The sequence below is a fragment of the Gossypium hirsutum genome, chromosome D07 (assembly GCF_007990345.1).
Source record: "Gossypium hirsutum isolate 1008001.06 chromosome D07, Gossypium_hirsutum_v2.1, whole genome shotgun sequence".
NCBI lineage: Eukaryota > Viridiplantae > Streptophyta > Magnoliopsida > Malvales > Malvaceae > Gossypium > Gossypium hirsutum.
The window spans coordinates 56,235,208-56,254,878 of record NC_053443.1 but is presented as its reverse complement, the minus strand read 5'-3'; the positions used below and the strand labels follow the sequence as shown (position 1 = coordinate 56,254,878).

Here is a 19,671-nt window from a genome sequence, read left to right as displayed (position 1 = left end):
AATTAAATTCATAACCACGAGAGTTTTGTGCGATGATAAATGTTTCTCTTACTTTAATTAATGGTTAATGGTTCGATTTTTATCTTGGGTATAGAGCAGTTTTAAAACTTGTGGCCAGCATCAACTCCTTAATAGCCTTGTTGAATGTGCATGATTAGTTATTGAGCTAGCTTCGATAAATAACTTGAGAAAATAAATTGATTCAAACCAAAATAGAATGATTGTTTGTGATATTAAGCAACAAAGTAAGGATTAAATCCTTAATTTGTGCATCATATAGGGGCTAATAGCATAATTTACCTTTATATATATAAAATACTAAAAAGTTAAACCCTAAGCTGAAGAAAAACTTTGAAGAAGGAATAGCTTTCATTCGACGGTTCCTCTCAGTCTCAGCTTCCCTTGCCTACTTAGCCTCAGCCCACAGCCACGCCTTCTTTGCCGTTGTCGTTGGCTCCACCCACAGCTGAGCCGACAGCTACTGAAATTAACCCACACCAACCGTCACCGTAAGTGTAAGTTTTCTTTTGCTACTGAAATCTGTTGGGTTAATCCTGTATTATATGTATATATATAATTGGCTTTTGGTGTATATATATTGGGAAAAATGGAGATTTACTGCAGGTACTTAATAATTTTCTTTTGTAGTAGCGCCGAAGCTTAGGATAATCACGTAAAAACAGTGGTCTTGTTTTGTACCATATGTTTGCATAAAAGTGGATGAGCTTATTGGTGAAGCATTATAGTTTTTTTGGAACTCCAGTCAATACATCATTTCGGTGAAACGTTATATCTATTTTTTTTTTGTTAAATCAGTGATGATTTCTAATTTATTTTCCCCAGAATATCTTGGGAAAATGGGAACATATTAGTATTTTTGTCAACTTTTCTTTTCTGTTTTCCGAGTATATAGCTCTTGCATAGAAATTTCAGTTTCTGGGTTAATTTCGTTAACTGACTGAACGTCCGATTAAAGCCAGATTGGTTATTGTGGTTTTCTTTAAGGTTGTTTTGGTTCTCGGTTCTCAATTTTTCAAAGTTGATTAAGTCGGTTTTTGGAGTATTTTAACCAAACCAACTGATTGTTCACCTCTGTTCGGCTTACTTATTAGAATTGTTATTGTATGGTCATGGGATGGGTAGTTCGGCTTAGGTTCAGCCCATGTTTTGACCCTAATGGCTGATTGAACCAGAAATGGAATTGCAAGCCTATTTGAGATTGTTGATTTGTGATGATAAATCTACTAAAAAAATTGGGGTTTATAGTGCACTAATAAATATAACATCTCTGTTTTCATTGTTCCATTTTTTCAGTATCTGAAAAAATACCTAATAATGGGAAAAAAGAAATTCATCGATAAAAAGAAATCAGCGACATTCCAACTACTTGCTCGAGACTCTTCTGATCCCAATTACAGTGACTCACCTGGTAGCGACCGAGTCTTTGTCCGAGTCGACAATAATCCTGTCTCCTTTGACACCGTCTTTGATGAAGATAATAATTGTTATAATGACTGTCAATATGATAATGAGGACTCTATATTTGCCGATGCACCCAATGACAATGGTGACAGTGGTGATGATTATGATAGAGTGTTGGGAAGCTCCTCTCGTATGGTCGTGAACGATAAGGGTGCATTGCCGGAGAATGTCAGGAAGGAGATTTTGGAGCTAGGGTTTCCAGATGATGGTTACAATTATTTGATTCATTTGAGAGAGATTAGAAACACCGGTGGAGGCTCTGCTTTCTATCATAACCCTAAGTTCAAGCCTGACCAGCTTCCTCATGATGTTAAGGTTGGTTCAAGTTACCATTGTTCTTTAAATAATTTTGTGTAATTTCTGATTAATTTATGTTTGATTACTGTTTTTGTGTGTTATGCTCAGGCCTATGATGCTTCAAGAGTACAGATATCAAATTCAAAAGGGAATTATAATGAGAAATCGATTTACAGTGTTGCTTCAAATACACTTAATGCTAGGATGAACAAAGTGTTTGATCCTGAAGTGGCTGCTCTGCTTGATGATAGTGATTTGTCGCGTTTTGGATCTGATATTGAGGATTTGGAGGAGGATTTCATTGTTAGGGCAAACACTGGTGAAGAAGGGGAGGGTGATGAGAGTGGTAAGAAGTTGAATTTTGTTGAAGAATTTGAGTTTATTGATGCCAGTGTTAAGAATGCTGATACAAAATCCGGCAATCAAGAGATTGCAAATGAAGTAAGGAATTACCAAGGGGAAGAAAAGCCACGCTCCCGGCGCCTTTTGGATGAGCAATTCGACATTGTGAGTCTTTTTAGAGTAATTTATAGTCTATTTTGGTTTTCTTGATTTCATTGTAATTTGTGCGTTTAGAACTTATGGAATTGAAGGTTTCCTTTCAATTTAGGAGTTTTATTTCGAGAAATTTTAGTTATGTCTATTTTGTTTAGTGTATTTCCTTGAATTAGAATGTTGCATGAAGATTTTACCTTTTGCTTGCTTCCTTTTGATTGAACTTCAAGAACATGGTACTAATGATAATTTTATCGAATTCTCTGGTTATTGCAGCTTGAACTTAAAGAATATGGCTCCGATGACGACGATGATGATTGTGAGGGTTACATGGCTGAAGAAGAAGAGTTTCTGGCAGACAAGCTGAAAAATGTTCTAAATGAAAATGATATGGATGATTTGGAGCATGATGATGTATATAAAGCTCCTGCTGATTTATTGCATGGTAGTAAGAGTCCTAAAAGCAAGGAGCTAACTGCTGATATCATGCGTCGTTGTGCTGAATACGCCGAAAATTATGAAAATGAAAGTGAAGATGAAAAAGTGATGGTTGTGCAAGAAAGCAGCGATGAATCAGAACAATTTGATTGTGAGAGCATCATCTCCACGTATTCGACCCTTGATAACCACCCAGGAAAAATTGAAGCTCCGGGGGTAACTAGGAAAAAGAAGTTAGCTGAAACTGTTTCTGGGGCTTTGAGTGCCAAAAGTCAGGTGATATCCCTCAGGGGAAAAGAAAAGCTCCCGCTAGACTTTTTACCTAATAGCAGGAAGGCTACAGCAGAAAAAGTAAAGATTGCAGGTAGCATAATACCCGAACAGCATAAGAGAAAGCAACATGGTCAGGAGACTAAGGAGGAAAAGAAAGAACGGAAGGTATCATATCTATTTGCATGCGTGTTTGAGTGGTGTTCAGCCTTATTTGCTTGGGAATGTATTTAATTGCTTTGAAATGATGTTTAATTTGTTCACTGCTGAATGGATGAATTATATGCTTTCAGCTTGCTGTAAAAAAGGAACGAAGTGAAGCACGGAAAATGAAAAAGGCAATGAAAGAGCTATACCGGAGTGAAACCCAGCAAGCTCAGAAAGTAGCTGCTATATCTGGCCCATCTGCCATTCGATTAATGTAGGTAGTTTACTGTTTTACAAAATTCACGTTGTGTGGAATGATTGGTTCAAGTTGACAATTTTATGACCCCCTTTTCCAAGTATCATTGATTTGTTTCTTGCAATCATAGACAATTAAGAGACAATTTGATTGATAGTTTGACTTTTGATTTTTGCTTTAAATAGGTGAATGTTGAGATGGCTGTTGTTTGAGGCAGTTTCTTCCATTGGGGTGCTCTTATTTGCTGCTCAGGTCTTGGAGCATCCATGGTTGGTAACCATTAAATTGTTAGTTTTGGTAACCATTAAATTGTTAGTTTTCTTTATATTTGATGCTTTTTGAGTTGAAAAATGATGGAAAGCATGGAAGAGCTCTGATTTTACGTTCATCTTTTTGGGTAGTGTGTCTGCGTCCGAATGTTACTTCAATATTTTTGTCCCTAAACACACTTGGATATCTGCCTTTTATTGATTTATAAATTATATTACGAACTTGTATATATTTTTATATTTGGGTTGCTTGAATATTTTATTTTTCTTTAATTTTTATATCAATTAAATTCATAGAGCGTTGCACGGTTGAGATCTTATCAATATAATATTTTCACAGATTTGAAGTAACATTTATCCATTTACTTACCTAATTGCAAGTCTACTTGAGATTTTGGTGATTTAAGAGGCTACTATTAAATGCAAGATTAGCAGGCAATTCAACACTGAAACCCAATTTAGCTTTAAAATTCTAGATTCTTTAGCAATTTTTTGTGTTCCAAACCAAGCATACAATCATCCAAATTCAACCAAAAGCCTCAAGTTTTTAAGGTTCTGGCCCCCTTAGAATATAAAAATTAAGGATCCAAAGCAACTAGAATCTCTGTTAAAACGCTGAGTAGAACAAAACAAGACGAAACTAGTTGCCAGAACTAGCCCAGAAGATTCAGACCATAAAGGGTCATTTACATTATCACTCAACATTCTGCCCGTATGAACCCCTGATTCGATTTTGAGCACCATGAAAAACCAAAATCATTTTTTCATCTGGCATACTTGAAAATCATGTTAATAATCTCTGCCATCACCGGTTGTTGTGATACGAAAACCATCTAAGATTGGAAGTTAAAGCTTGAAAGCTTTAAGGCAAGGCCAAAAAGTACTTCGTTAGATTCAACTCATTTCATAAAGTCACATCAGGATCATCATCATAGTCATAATCTGGTTCACTGAAGTGTCGCATTTTCTTTGCTTCTCTACCTCTTCCCTTCTTCGGTTTTCCTCTGTAAAGAAAACAGGGACATATAAAATTCAGAACAAAAACAAAATTAATGCATTTAATGCTCATTGGCAAAGTAAACTTGATCCTTAGACCGAACAGGACCAGTCTAATTTCCCATCTGCTAAAACACACACACAACAACAGCAGCAGCAACAACAACAACAACAACAACAACAATAACAACAAACAATAAACATCAAGAAGGGAAATGTGTTGATGCACCTGCATATTACAGGCTCACCATCTCTAGCAGTGGCAAGTGGCAACCTCTTCAGCCTGAAAAAACAACAATAGCAGCAAAAAATCAGTCAGAAAAATGCCACAGTGAACAAAATTCTGAAGAAAATAAGTTGTAGACATCTCCAGCTACTTCGAAGTTACTGAAAATAAGCTGCAGTAAAAGAAAACAATTACTTCATTGAGAATTTTGCCTTTCATGTATCCATGTAGAGTTATTCCCATGTATGCATATATATATGTAGTCATAGTAATTCTAATATCCATAACTCTTTAAATAAAGTGCTGACATGTTTGAAATTGCAGCAGGATCTGCATACTTGATATGGCCTTAATCAGCCAGTTATAGATCTAGTTTGAAACTTTTGGTAGGATTTTCTGTAGAAGGGGCATCAATGCATAATTTTGTTGCACTAATAGCAATATGAATCTTGCACAAAGTTGCAATCAGTTGATGAACTCCTTGTGGGTACTAGAATGGTTGTTGCTCAATCTGTATCTGAGTATGCGATAGTAATGCAAGATGATACGAACCCCTCGTGAAATGAGGATAAAAAAGAAACAGGAAACACCCCCTCCTTTACAACCAAAGAAAATGCTATAGATAAAATGCAAATGCTATCTCGTTTATATTCTAACATTTTCATCCTATTAAAAGTCATAAATGCTTATAATGGACATGCAAAATCCTACATAAAGTAAGGCAACTTGACATTGCCTATAGCCCCGTTCTTCGGTTATAACAATGTACATCCTGAAGCTGAGTATCAGTTAGGTCCAAGCGGTTGGAGAAATCAATCTCATGTACTTCACTTCAATTGACATGAACAGGAAGTAGATATGCCAGCAAACAAGAAAAAAAGAAAAGGATGGAAAGCAACTTAATAAAGAAGAATACGCACCACTGGAGAAGCGACCGAAGATAATGAGAATAGCCTGTCTTCAGGCTGGAACTTCCTGGACCGCTTCGAGCTGCAAATCAACTTCAATAAATGGCTGACGCATGACATACAAATCCCTAAGACAAATTTACATTTAATTGAATTCATCTCAAGGAATTTCAGACAATGTCTAGGAATGGAACTTTAAAAAGTTCAATTTTTGCAGATTTAAATCCTAAACAAGCATAATATAAAATTAACATTAGATAGGCAGATAAGTAGAGGAAAAACATAAAGGAAAAAGTGTTAAAGCAGGCATTCCATACAGGGCAGTGTTCTTATTAGATGAAGAGAGGAACCCCTCAAAACCTTTCAAAACATTGCCGCATTGACCTGGATCCTGTAAATAACTAGTCTCCATATCGTACACCTGCATTTAGCTTTCCCACTTACATTCAAAACCAGAAACAGTGATGTAAAATATAATCTAATTTGAACCAAATTGGGGGGAGGGGGAATATGAAATTACTTGTCTCTCGATGTTTCCAAGCTCTTCTTGAAGCTTAGCTCTTCTACTAAGCAAAGTAGCCAGCATAGCCGACGGGGTTGATGATCCTCTCTGACCTGAAAACAAAGATTTCAATTCTTCTTTAATAAGAAAAGCAATCGAAATTAAAACATTTACCTAGAAAAAAAGAAGAATGTATCGTAACGGCTACCATTGTGATCCATATTTTAGCGCGAAAAAACTTTTGAGATTATTTAGAACCCTAAAATTCTAAAAGTAGGGTTTCTCCCAAAATCTTGATTATGAAAGCTTTGTCGGACTCGGATCGGGTTCCGAAATTCAAACGTGGTTTGAAGGAAAAAAGACCCCGTTTTCCAAAAGGGTCCGAATTGTCTACATCAGGTTGCCAGATCTTCTGGCCAATACAATATCTCCATTTGTACTGAGTTTGACCGTTAGATTGGGTTAGCTTTAGAAATACCTTTTTTTTCCATAATACAAAATTTGATACGCGGCAACTAGAAGACCAAGAGATTCAATGGGTGATGACCTCTTGGACGGCTGAGATTCGCCTAATAAATTGGTTTGAAGGTCAAAAGTAAACAATAAAAAAAGTTGGGCCGAGCCCATGTCTATAAAATGAGTCTAAATTTTTACATCAACTCGGCTTGACCTAACCCATGATTAGGTTTAGTTATGTGGTAAAAAAAAGACTGTTGTTCTCTCTCTCTTTTTTTTTTAAAATAAATTGATAAGTTTAGTAATTTACATATTTATCTAGTAGATAAATAACAAGTTATATTTAAATAAAATATTGATAACTTGTAGACTTGTTCATGGGCCGAGCCAGGAAGGCCTACATGAAAAGAGAGAGGGTTTGGGCAAAAAATAAAATTTTTTGTCCTCAAGTACCGTTTTTTTGCTATTTTTACTGTTTTACTATTATTTCACTATTATGTTGCTACTATTTTGTTGTTATTGTTTGGATATTATATAACTATTGCTTTATTATTAATTTTGCTATTATTTTAGAGGCATTTGCTTGTTAAGTTGCACCTATCTTAGTGTTGTTTAGGTATAAAAACTTTTTTTAATTTGTGGGGAAACATTTATTATAATGTTTTTGGTGTTTTTGATGTATTGTATTTTAAAATTTTTTATATAAAAATAAAATAAAAAATTTTAGTATGGGCCGGGCCAATCCCAAATTTAACATCTATAACCCGGGATGGACTTGGGCAAAAAAGTTGACCCATTTTTTAGGCCAGGCTTAGAATTTTGTTAATGCCTACCTGACCCATAGATTGGTCTAATAATCTGCATAAAAAAAAGATTAATAGCTTTAATAATTTACATATTTATATAGTAAATTTCACTTTTTTTTTCAAAACACATTTTTATTTTGTTATTAAATAAATGAAAAAAAAAGTTTTTTATTCACAAAATATATATTGTTTTAAAAAATTTCCTCAAATAAAAAACTCTAGAAATTATAAAAAAAATCAATACTTCACATCTAAAATCTTTTTAAAGTATCAGTTAATGGGTAGGACTTTATTTCTCATTTTAAAATAAAAGATATGGAAGGTGTTGATTCTCTGAGTTGTTGTAATACTGCTTACCATTTCTACCATAGCATATACTAATTTAAAATTAAATTAAAAATTTAAAATACTAATGTGGAATCAACTCTATATAAAGTAGTAATTACCAAGCCCACCATCACCAAATTTCTTCATCTTTTCTCATTGTTGTTCATGATTAGCATGGAGAAGAAAGGTTTTAATGTTAGAATGATGCTACTTTTTCTGGGTTTATGTTGCCTAATCATTTCTTCTGCTGCTGTTCCTACAACAAATGAGGGTAATTTCTTAAAATTTAAGTTTGGAAATAAGGAATTATTCCCTTCTTCCGTCCAAGATTTACTTGTTCAGGTTATTTCTCTTATCTTTCAAATCTTAAAATGGAGGAGGATGCTTTCAATATAAATTTTGCTTTTCAGGGTTAGTTTAGTATCGTTTTCTAAAAGTACTTTTGGGTCAAAAGCGTTGCTAAACAAGATGCTTTTGATCTTTTTAAAAGTGCTTTGGGGACAAAAACTGTTTTGCAAAAGCACTATTCTGGTCAAAAACAGAAGCAGAAAATTTTAACTTTTACTCAAAGGTATTTTTTTTTTTGACTAAAAAATGTTTCTAAGAAACCGCTTAAATTACATCTGCTGAATACTATTTTGTAGGACTTGAAAAAATCAAGTGAAGCTGAGGAAGTGTTTGGGGAATATTTAGGACATGAATTCGATGAAGAAAGGATGCTAATGGAAATCACAGATTATCCACCAACTGGTGCCAGCCACAAGCATGAACCCTTTCCACCTCCACCCGAAAACAAAAAACCCTAATTTGTTAATATTTTCATCCAACAATAGCCCTATTTATTGTTAAAAATAAAAGAATATTTTATAATTAAGGAAATGTTTTGTTGTGGAATGGTAATTTAGTTATAGTTGATTGGATAAATCAAATTTAAAAATTATAATGAAGATCCACAACTCCCTAAACTTATCAATCTATCGTTTAAACTTTAAATTCGTGTTTAAAATAGCAATTTACGTAATATCAAAATTAAAACGAGTCAAAAGATGTCTTTTTACTAAGATTTATTTCACATTTATTTTCTCATTATGCATGCTTGTGTGCTACATATTCTTTTGACAATATAAACCGGTAAGATTTAGTTCGTCCATCCGATCAATCTCATCGGCCCGTCCACTTCGATTAAATACATTATTAAAATTTCATAAAAAGAATTTTAAAATTTTAAAATCTGATTCAAGTGATTTTTTACCCTGTTTAAGTGATTCATACTGGTTTTTGGATCAATCGATTCAAAGCCCTTCTCCAAATCGATCTGATCCAACCGAAACGACATTGATTTTTCTTCAATTATTGAATGGTATTTAAAATATCGGTTATAAAATATGTTTTTTTTTCTTAGCATCAAAAATACATTTTCAATTTTCAGTCAGGCAAACATGTCATAATACAGATAACACTTGTACAAACGCAAACACAAACATTTCATAATACATTTTAACAGTATAAAGATTTTCTTTTCTATATGGAATAAATAGTTAAAAACATTTAATTTATACAAAATTAAATATTCAAAAATCTACGATAACATGACATGAAATAGAAATGACATATTAAACAAAAGAAAGTTGTGAATGATAGCATGAGATAACAACAAGCTCGGCATGACCAACAAGTCCAGTAAGGCACATGATGATGACCAAGCCTATCGAGTATGTAACGATTCAATTTTTAGTGGTGTCAAAAAATGCGGTTTTGAGACTCCGTTTTTCATAAATTGAGCCTGTAAATATTTACGGAGTTATTATATTGTTGAATTGAAATTTAGTTAAGCAGTTTAGCCAAAAATGTGGTTAATAAGACACAGAGACTAAATTGTAAAAGTTTAATCGCTATAGATTTTTAGTTAGAATAAGACTTGGGAACTTTGATAGAAATTAACCAAAGGATTAAAATGGGAAATAAACCAATTCTAAATGGACGATAGTGGGATGTGATGTTAATTGTAATTAGTTTAAGTTAATTAAAGATTAAAGTTTAATTAAGCGTGATTAAGTTAATTAATTAATCTTAATTAAAATTAATCATAATATATAGGAAATGTTAGTGGAAAAAGATGGAAATCATCTTCTTCTTCAACCTTTCTCACTGTCCACCATTGAAGAAAGGCTTTGAAAACTTAAGTTGACATTTAACCTTAATTTCAAATAAGTCTCTAGCCATTTTTCTTTGATTTTTATGTATTTTTTTATCATGGGAACTTGATTAAGCTAACTCATGGATCAATTTGATCAACTGGTGAAATTTTGATAAGTGTCCATTGTTGAGAATTGAATGATTTAGGTGTGAAATTGATAGAAATTAAGCTTACTTTATGAAAATGACTGAATTGTAAACCTTAATTGTTAGTTTCGTACATTAGAGACCAAATTGAATAAAATTCAAAACTATTATAAAAATTCAAAAGGAATAGAAAGTATAAGGTCTTTAATGAATAAATGTGAAATCAAATTTTAATCCGAAGCTTTAGAATTAAAGTTAAGTTAGTCCCAATTTCAGAGACTAAATTGAATAACTTGCAAAATATGCATGAATTAATATTTGGTTGTGAATCGGGTGGAAATTGATTATTTGATATGTTTTGTGAATGTACGTAGCTAACGTCGACGTGGAACCTTCACGAGGGAAAGGAAAAGCGAAAGTGATCGACAAGTGATTGAAAACTCTAGTTTGTACATTTATGACTTAATGTGATATTAATTGATTGCATTTTCATGTTATCTGCACATGGGAATGTCAATGTGAGTATATAGTGATAAATTATACTATTGGAGTGAGCTTGAATGTGAATTACCGAGATAGATGGCTAAATTAAATTAAATGTAAAATAACATGAATTGCTTGAATTATGATATGTGCTATGAAATTGGGTGAAATGTATAGAATGATATGATATATATATTGACATGTTAATAAATTGGACTGTGATAGTGGATTTTATTGAGAAATGATATATGTACTAAATTATAAATGGAATTGAACATTGGTACCCTAGTAACTAATCGAGTTGAGTTGGATATAGTTGGTATGCCATAAGATTGGTTTATGTGCGGATTATGCACTTATGCGCCAAGATGTACCTCGTGTGTCGGGATGTACTTCGTGCACCAGGATGCACTGTGTACCAGTATGCACTTTGTGCACTAATAATGTGCTTCATGCACCAATATGCATGTTACGTGCGAGTTATCTTATTTCGGTTTATTTGATGATGCACTTCGATGCCAACTTGGTGGGTTGGTGGGATAATCCAAATATTCATTTAAGTCTGAGTTAGATTAATAAGGGTTGCAAAATGTAATTTTGGTAAATAAGGGTTGCAAAATGTAATTTTGGTAAACAAGATGAATGTGATAACAATTGATGTTATTGGACTAATTTATGCTTAAATGTGAGTGGGAAACTGAAATCATATAGTTGATTGTGCAAATCAAAAGAAAATGAGCACTAGGGGTCAAGACAAATGCGAATTAGTCGACAAACTCCATAAATGAGTTGAATGGTATGAAATAAAAGTAAAAGAGATTATTGCCATGGAACATGAATAATATGGTGTTAATAACATGTGGTAAAGTTACATAATTGTGTGTTTGATTCTTGATATATATGGAATGATTGGTAAATGGTAAAGAAGTTAGAATTGGTCATTTATGTGCATTGTTGGATAAGTTGGTTGATAATGTCTTAGTATGCTTACACATATAGATTGATGATGGAAAATGGTTGACACTTTGGAACATGATTTGGTTAGATATTGAGCACATGTATGCATGGTTTGTCTTGAAACATATTGTTAATGCTTATGTTATATGTATCTGTTTTCTCAGCTATGGTTTGTTTGTTTCGTGAGTTGGTACAAGTATTCTTAAAGCCCCAGAAAAGTGAAGTTAGCATCTAGACGATAGCATCGATTCAACCTAAGTTTGTATAATCTTTTCCATTTTGTCAATGGCATGTACCTAGGGATGTTTTACTCAAGGTTAGAAATGGTCAAAAATGGTTTGCATATAAGTTGTGAATATGTGAGTTTGCTTATAATCATATATGGAATTGATATTAATGCTTTAGTGACTATGTTTTAGGTAAGTTTGAACATTGGAATAGCTTAATTGGAGCCTTAGGGCCAATGGTTATTATGTATGTTGAGTTGTTGCCATTGGAAAATAGGGGATTAGTATTCTGCCTTGGATGTCGCGACTTCTCTCATTGAATGTTGTGAGATCAGGCCATCTCGTTGCGACGTCGATATTGTTTTATTTTGAAAACTTTTTAATTTGATCATCAGGTTGGGAAGCTTGGCTACTGTTTTCAATATCGTGACACCAAGCCTTAGAAGTCGAGACACTCACTTGAAATACTTTGAAAACTTTTCAGTTTAGTCCTAGTTCGACCCTAGGATGGTATTGAGTTTTCATAAGCTCGTATCTGACCTGAAATGATATATATATTGTGTTGTATGCTTGTAATACTTGTAACTAAATGATTAAAGATGAAAATTGTATGTAATCGATTGTAGTTGCTTCAACAACGAATGTGATAGCTTGTAGTTGAGACCCAACGGTTATGGTGTTACAGAGGAGCAAAACCTAAGAAGAAGCTCTCAACCGAGGGTGCCTTTTAGAAGGTTGAATGATTATATATTGAGTGCCATGTCAGCTGAAGCTAGGTCAGAGGCATCTAACGGTACTAGCAGAAAGGAATGGTAGATATTACTTATAGGGAATTGTTGGAAAATTAGGTTTGAAAGACGCAACGAAAAATAGGTTTAAGGAAACTTGGAGTTTTAAATTTTTTCTCCAAAATAAGAACTTAGTGTGTTATCTAAAGTAATAAACACTTAATCAAAAACGTACATTTATGGTTTGTTTAGGATGAACGTTTCGATCGAGTAGTCTTTTCCGCTATTCTCAAGTTTCGAATCAAAATTTTTTTCATAAATTACCAGTGAGGTAATTTTGTAATTTCTCTAAACTTCTAATGTCAAGTTGCAAATAACAAGAATATCTCTAAAATTTTTCTGAAATAATTTCTTCAGAGAATGACTCATACTCTCTTTGTATAAGAGGATAATCTATTTTGGCGTATTCAAACCCACATCCTCTTACACTAACAATAATACTAATGTCAAGTGAACTAAGACCCAATTGAAACATATATATAATTCTAACTAAAAATGAAGTTTCACAACTCCCTAAACATAGTCCAATTCCATTGATATATATAAATATATATTTTTTTCACGTTGATAAAGTTAATCGTGGTTAATTTTTTCATCCATTTTAGGGTGATTTGTCAAAACAATGTAAGTTCAAATGTTAAAATAGACGAAAAAATCAATTAAGAGCTAAAATGATTTTTTTTGTAAAGTTGAAAGGCCAAAAAAACAGTGGCGGGTCTTGACATTAAGTTTCAGGTGTGTAACTAAAAATTTTAAAAATTTTGAAATTTAGTAAGAAGTTTTAAAAATTTTGATAGGTTTAATTAAAAATTTTAAAAGATTTTATGAAATTAAAAAAAATTAAGAGTTTAATTGGAATTAATAATTTTCAAAAATTGTGGGCCTAACGAGGATGGCCTCTGCAAATAAGTCATTATTCGCTTGACAAGAGGCATGTCCTCTGACTTTTTCAAATAAATCAACATGTACACGCATTTCCCATGGTGCAATGCCACTCCCTTCACAACGGAGTTGGTTTCTGTTACGAAAATAAATATTAGATAAAGTTGCACTCTATGGGTAGGTTTTCGTATTTATTTAAATATTATTTTGGACAAAATAATATTTTTGAAAAAAAGTTAAATTTTTTTTTTGTTTCTGCTTTCGATTAAAATAGTGTTTTTTGTAAAGTATTTTATTTTTTCTTAAAAGCAATGTTAAAAAAGTTAAATTTCGTTGGCTGCAGGAAGGAGATTAGGGTGTTTTAATCAGATGGATGAGTTGCCTTGGCTCAACGTTATTGCTAAATTGAATGCAACCAAAGAATCAGAGCACGGTGTTTAAAGTCTTGACACCATCTTTGAAATCCTTTGTTCCAACATTAAAATAAGTAATCAAAGTCAAAGGGGACCAAGCAAATAGTGGCTTCCATAGTTACTCACCTAGACTTATGTGCCTGTATGTCGAGGCTTTGAATGGGCTTTTGTCATAGAATTGAACACCTAACCATTGGTTGAAAAAAATGGCATAAACAGACAGATTGTGACGTATTTAGTTTCACCTCATTAACAGAATCTCATCCTTCATTTCTGGGTTCAATTCTGATGGCTGTTCTTCACAAAGCAATATGTTGATCAATGCAAACCATGGGACCTTTTCTATTATAACTCTCAAATTTAAGGTACTGAAACTGAAAAACTTTTTAAGTTGGGGGAAAAAAAAAACAGTGAACTGAAACTTGACATCTAAAACTCTACTATATAGCAGCATATTCAGGGCTTTACAACGGTGTCCAAGAACTGGTTCATTAGTCCATGCCTTACGCAACTGGAGCTTCCCTGCGGCCACTAGATGATGGCGGCTCTGCCTCTCCTTGTGGTTCGTTATCTTCGTTCTCGCCTGACATTTCTTCTAAAGATTTTCCTTTTGATTCTGGCACCAAGAAAGTGAAGAGGAAGCCCAAGGCATTGACTACACCTAATACAATAAGTGAATTCTTCACCCCAATGCCTGCAGGGTACCCTGCATCTGCCTTGGCTTTATCCTGGTTCTGAGCTAAATACAAGAACCCGAATGCGCCAACAATAGCACCAAGCTTTCCCGAGGCTGCTGAGATACCGTGGCAGGTGGACCTCAACCTTGCTGGGAAAATCTCGGCTGGTACGACGAATGTGGTGGCATTAGGTCCGAAATTCGCAAAGAAGAAAGTCAATGAGTACATAATAACAAAGCCGATTCGATTGTCCTTGTGGGTCCAGTGGTCATACGGGATAGCCAGTGCAAACATAAACACAGTCATGAAGAAAAATCCCATTAATTGGATGGCAAATCTTCCCATCTTATCAATGAAAGCCACTGTGAACCAGTAGCCTGGTACAGTGCTGCAAAGAGCAATCAGTGTTTGTGCCCTTGCAATTCTGTAAACTTCATCAATGGCATTCATGGACTTTGCAGAAGGAATCCAGCCAATAGCACTAAAGATATCCTTTTGGAACAAATTCTGGCTGTAGAATGCAATGTCAAGCAAGAACCAAGTGCTTGTTGTTCCAAGCAAGTGAAGCCCATGACGTTTAGCAAACTCCTTAGTAAACAAACCGAATCCAGATTTCTGCTCTTTTATTTGCTCAATCTTTTGTGGCTCAGCCTCAATGTCCATCTGTAGGACCTTTGACATATCAGATGCGGCCCGCTTTGCATTCTTAGCAACAAGTGCAGTGTAACGAGCAGTTTCAGGCATCTTCATCCTCCAATAGTAGGTAAGAGCAGCCGGGAGTGCTCCAACCATCAAAATAATACGCCAAACATAGTCTGCTTGCGGAACCGTGGAGCGAAGCGCATCAACCTCATACGGTGGAGCTTCAAACATGGCGTTGAATGAAGAGGATAATATAATTGCAAAAATACCACCTGCTAAAATTCCAAACCTTGCATTGCAAACACTGCCGCAATGAAAGCCCCGCGAGTCTTCTTGTTAGCATATTCAGACATGATGGTGGCAGACAGTGGATAGTCGCCACCAATGCCAAAACCAAGCCAAAACCGGAAGAAGCAAAGGGTTGCCATGACAGATTTAGGGGTATGACCAAAAGAGAGACCTGATGCAACAGAGCATATGACCATGAGCATTAGAGTCATACCATACACCTTCTTTCGGCCTAGCTTATCACCAAGCCAACCAAAGAAGAGCTGGCCTGCTAGTGTTCCGCAGAACGCTACACCATTAACTGCAGCCGATACATTGGGAGGCAAACTTCCAGGCTTCTCCATACCATCAACATGATAGTATATGCGGCCAAGCAATTTGGTGACAAGAGATATGCAGAAGAGATCATATGCATCAGTGAAGAAACCCATCCCAGCAATGATGATAGCTGTGAAATGATACCATTGTGTTTTGGCTACATCAAGAGCATTAAGCACCTGCAATTGTTCTCCCGCCATAGCTACCTAGCTCACTCACAACCTTCTTTTATCTATGCTATCTCTTACTCTGCAAAGATATATATAGGCACAGGTTACAACCAAATAAAATAAACTATTTAATCAAAATATCATTTTCCACTGTAGACTTTTAAAGCTCTTGTCTGACTTTCCTTAGCCAACTTGATTATCCTACATCCTAACATTAGGTAGATTCATCCACCAATAATTTGCTACAACTACAAGTACCATATTAACCCTCATATATATATATAAACCCAAACAAGTCATATTCACACTAGACCATCACCATACCTATAGTTATACTTATAGCCCTCCCACCTAAATATACAAGGGAGACCATACCCCTATGCTAAGCAGATCATGTGGAAGTAAGTCAACAAAATCCTATATAAAGTAAGAAACAAAAGACACGCAAGAATAATAATTATGATGAATATCCGGGGAATATTATTCTAAACAGGCTGTTTAAAACGATTCCTATGAAGGGGATACGTATCGTTGAATAACAAAAAAGGTATGGTGAGGAAAGGATGAAGTAGTTGTAGGAAATTTCCATTCTTTTTAACTCTTTCAAAGTCTGATTTCTCACTATAAGCAAGAAAAAACCTTTTTTTACTTTGATTCTTACAAAGTCCAAGGGGGGTGAAAAACGTATTATTATAGAACTGAAAAACCCCAAGAATATAAATATTATATTAAAAAACCAACATTAAAATAATGTGATTCTATGTTTTCAATAAAGTGTTGCAGACAGATCCGAAAGTTCAGATACGAACAAAAAACCAGGACGAATATCAGTCTTTTCTGCATGATTTACAAAAATCTCATAAAACCATTAGGAAAAAGCTCCGAAAAAATGGCTAACAGTGAATAATAGAATCAAATCAAGACCCTGATAGTAAACCGGGGTTTATCACTTTTAACAAAATGGAATCGTGCAAAGAAAAAGAAAACCCAGATGTAGGAAAAAGCTATTTCTTGTCCTCATTAATAAAAGGCAAATCCCATTTGCATGCATGAACCAATAAAGAAAAAGAATTGAGAGCAACCATAGGGGTAAAAGATCAAAAACAAGAAATACAGAATCATGGAGAGGGAGATAAAAGAGGGGTTGAAGCATCATAAGCTTGTGAAACTAACCGGTGTTTTTTCCGTCTGTTTCTTGAAGAAGTGAGAAAAAGAGGGTAAGGAAGAGGATGGGAGGCAAGTGAAAGAGCATGGAAGAGTATTTATAATAGAGGGGGAAGCAACTTAAGAAGTCGACATATTCCGAATGGCAATCGGTATATTCCGCTAATTTTTTGTATAATATTAGAGATTCAATCGTGATACAATTCAATCCTCCCACTATGACTCTGACTCTGCCTTTTTCACCTTTTTCCTTTCCAACCATTTTTTTTCCTTTTATGAACTAATTATTACTTTTTTTTTGGGTTTGCATTTTAATTTTTAAGAACCAAAAAAGATTTTCTCTTACTAAATTACAATAAGAGGGTAAAACTCGTATAACAAATACAACTAACGCGACTCGAATTTAAGTCATATCTGGGGCGATAAGAATCTTTAACTATCAGGCCATCACATAGGATTACTTAAAAGATTTTTTTAAAGAAAAGGATGAGATTAGAACTTAGTGAAACTAACCGGGAAAAAGTTGCTAATTCTTAACCGAAAGTTAAGAATAAATTGAGCCATTGAAATTAATTTTCCCATCGAATTCCTATTCCTTAAATGCTGACATAAAAAAAATTAGCAGTTTAGAAAAGAGTATATAAAAATTATTAAAAACTATTATAAAAATAAATATATAACTATAGAAAATTATAAATTTATTAAACATTATATAATCTTGTTGATACAAAGTACAGTAAGGGAGGAGGAATAAGTGGTAGTTCTATGGAGGCCGGTTCACTTAAAGAGGTGGAGAGTCAAAAAGGAGCAAGAGGACAGATTGATCGAGAGAAAGAGAATGAATTTGTTCAGAGTAACTTTAAGGTTGAAAAGTTGATCCATTTTTAATCGGTGGGAGCGTATTTATAGGAGAGGTCCTTTTATTTATTAGTGTGACGTGACAAGTTGTTATAAGGAAAGTTGTCATCATGTAGAGCGTGAAAGACGTGCACTGTGGAACTCATTTTATTATGTCTTTAATCTATACGAGGTTCTTACGCTCGAGTGGACCCCTTATTGTATCAAGAATATGTTTACACTTAAGGGATGTTCATCTCATTATCAATGAGTGGAGGGCTTGTCAGGAGTGGTTATCTGGCAAGTGGCATTGATAATGAAACAGTATCACTCCTCTCGCCGGGACGAGTGGTTAACCAAAACATTGTTTCAGGTAGAGTCAAAGGAGAGGTTAACACCTCTTATATTGCTGACATGGGTCCAGGTGGCTGAGGAATACTACAAATATTATTAAAATATTATAAATTATAGAAAATTAAAATAATTATAAAAAAATTTACTTTTGTTTTTCCTCGCACACCATTGTACGTCACTTCCCTCACACCAGCTCTTTTCAATCAAAACTATTACCCATTATTAACTTTAAGCCACCAAGTAGTAAACTTATTATCACTCAAACTCCTCATTACATCGTCTACACAAATTCAATTACTATTACACTTCAAGCTCCCCATTTACTTATTATCGAAATAAGAAATTTCAGACTTGCTAAACAAAAAAATTTCTTTTATGAATTTTATAATGATTTATATAAAGTTTAAATATAATTTTATAATTCTATAATTGTTCTATAATTTCTAAAATTTAAGATATTTTTTAAATAAATTTAATGATTCATATAAGGTTTACACGTGAATCGTTATGTTAGCTGTCACGCCATTACTTCTTTGGATCATCTGGGTTTCAACATAAAAACTTACTTTTAAGAGTTAATTTATTCTAACGTTTAGTTAATTTACTATTACTGTCCCAAAAAAGTAGACTCCAAAGTTCAAGATTGTGAAAGCCGCGTGTATTGATTAAGCATATTTTTGAAGGAGTATTCAATTTTTATTATTTTATAATATTTTAAAGATGTATATATATATATATTTAGATTTGCTCTCATCATGATTTAATCCTATATAATAGTAGAAAAGGGTATTTAGTTTGTTTTATCTTTTGGAGAGTAATAGTTATCCCATTGAATTGCAATACAGAGTGAAATTACATAAATTTAAATTTAGAGAAAAAATTAAGAAAAAAACTGATGGTAAAAAGAAAATAAAAATACAATTTTCTGTTCCCATTTATATAATTTTAAGGAGGAATAAATGGTTGTGATGTGGCAATTCAACATAGGGTAAGGCAAAGAGCTGTTATTCTTGATGAGTTTGAAGGGAGTTGGAAGGAGAGATTGGAGTTGGGTGGAAAAGATGGTTCTAAGTGTTTCGGTGTGGGTTCTATCATCTCTTAAGTGCTATGGTTGAGCTCATATATGAAAAACCAAGAAGTCCACGAGTCTTGAGCTTGCTAACGGTAGAATCATATATATATATTTTTGTAGTGGCAGTGATGTAACATTCTAGGTCGATGATATGACATCTTAGGACAATTCGGTAACCAATGGGCTCGAGGCTCCATGTGCACCTGGTGAAGATGGTTTAGCGAGGGTTCATCATAGTGTT

The 19,671-nt window shown here is 34.0% G+C and overlaps 4 protein-coding genes across 11 annotated transcripts; 2 read left to right on the top strand and 2 right to left on the bottom strand.

Annotated features, from left to right (window-relative positions):
• Nucleotides 1-138: 138 nt before the first annotated feature.
• On the top strand, nt 139-3,884 carry LOC107958649 (protein LTV1 homolog). Of its 2 annotated transcripts, none has more exons than XM_016894471.2 (6): nt 139-515; nt 1,315-1,797; nt 1,888-2,286; nt 2,551-3,150; nt 3,276-3,403; nt 3,571-3,884. In XM_016894471.2, the coding sequence occupies exons 2-6, from the start codon at nt 1,336-1,338 to the stop codon at nt 3,572-3,574; spliced, it is 1,593 nt and encodes a 530-aa protein (XP_016749960.2). In that variant the 5' UTR covers nt 139-515; nt 1,315-1,335; the 3' UTR covers nt 3,575-3,884. The 2 variants fall into 2 exon arrangements, with proteins under 2 accessions (XP_016749960.2, XP_016749961.2); XM_016894472.2 differs by having other exon boundaries at nt 329-509.
• A 312-nt stretch (nt 3,885-4,196) lies between these two features.
• Nucleotides 4,197-6,762, bottom strand: LOC107958653 (chromatin modification-related protein MEAF6). 7 transcript variants are annotated; one of them, XM_016894477.2, is made up of 6 exons: nt 6,461-6,658; nt 6,305-6,399; nt 6,145-6,205; nt 5,797-5,866; nt 4,880-4,933; nt 4,197-4,658 (listed from the first exon to the last, which is right to left on the bottom strand). In XM_016894477.2, the coding sequence occupies exons 1-6, from the start codon at nt 6,495-6,497 to the stop codon at nt 4,559-4,561; spliced, it is 417 nt and encodes a 138-aa protein (XP_016749966.2). In that variant the 5' UTR covers nt 6,498-6,658; the 3' UTR covers nt 4,197-4,558. The 7 variants fall into 7 exon arrangements, with proteins under 7 accessions (XP_016749966.2, XP_016749967.2, XP_040953910.1 ...); XM_016894478.2 differs by having other exon boundaries at nt 6,495-6,651; XM_041097976.1 differs by having other exon boundaries at nt 4,565-4,658; nt 5,797-5,912; nt 6,461-6,762.
• A 1,222-nt stretch (nt 6,763-7,984) lies between these two features.
• LOC107961338 (uncharacterized) lies at nt 7,985-8,822 on the top strand. Its single transcript, XM_016897498.2, has 2 exons — nt 7,985-8,217; nt 8,520-8,822. Exons 1-2 carry the CDS (start codon nt 8,041-8,043, stop codon nt 8,679-8,681), a joined length of 339 nt encoding a protein of 112 aa, XP_016752987.1. The 5' UTR covers nt 7,985-8,040; the 3' UTR covers nt 8,682-8,822.
• Nucleotides 8,823-14,222: 5,400 nt separating this feature from the next.
• Nucleotides 14,223-17,334, bottom strand: LOC107958654 (inorganic phosphate transporter 1-4). Its single transcript, XM_016894482.2, is given in 3 exon segments — nt 14,223-15,514; nt 15,517-16,082; nt 17,177-17,334. Coding segments are annotated over 2 exon segments (1,620 nt in total). The 5' UTR covers nt 16,034-16,082; nt 17,177-17,334; the 3' UTR covers nt 14,223-14,411.
• Nucleotides 17,335-19,671: the final 2,337 nt, after the last annotated feature.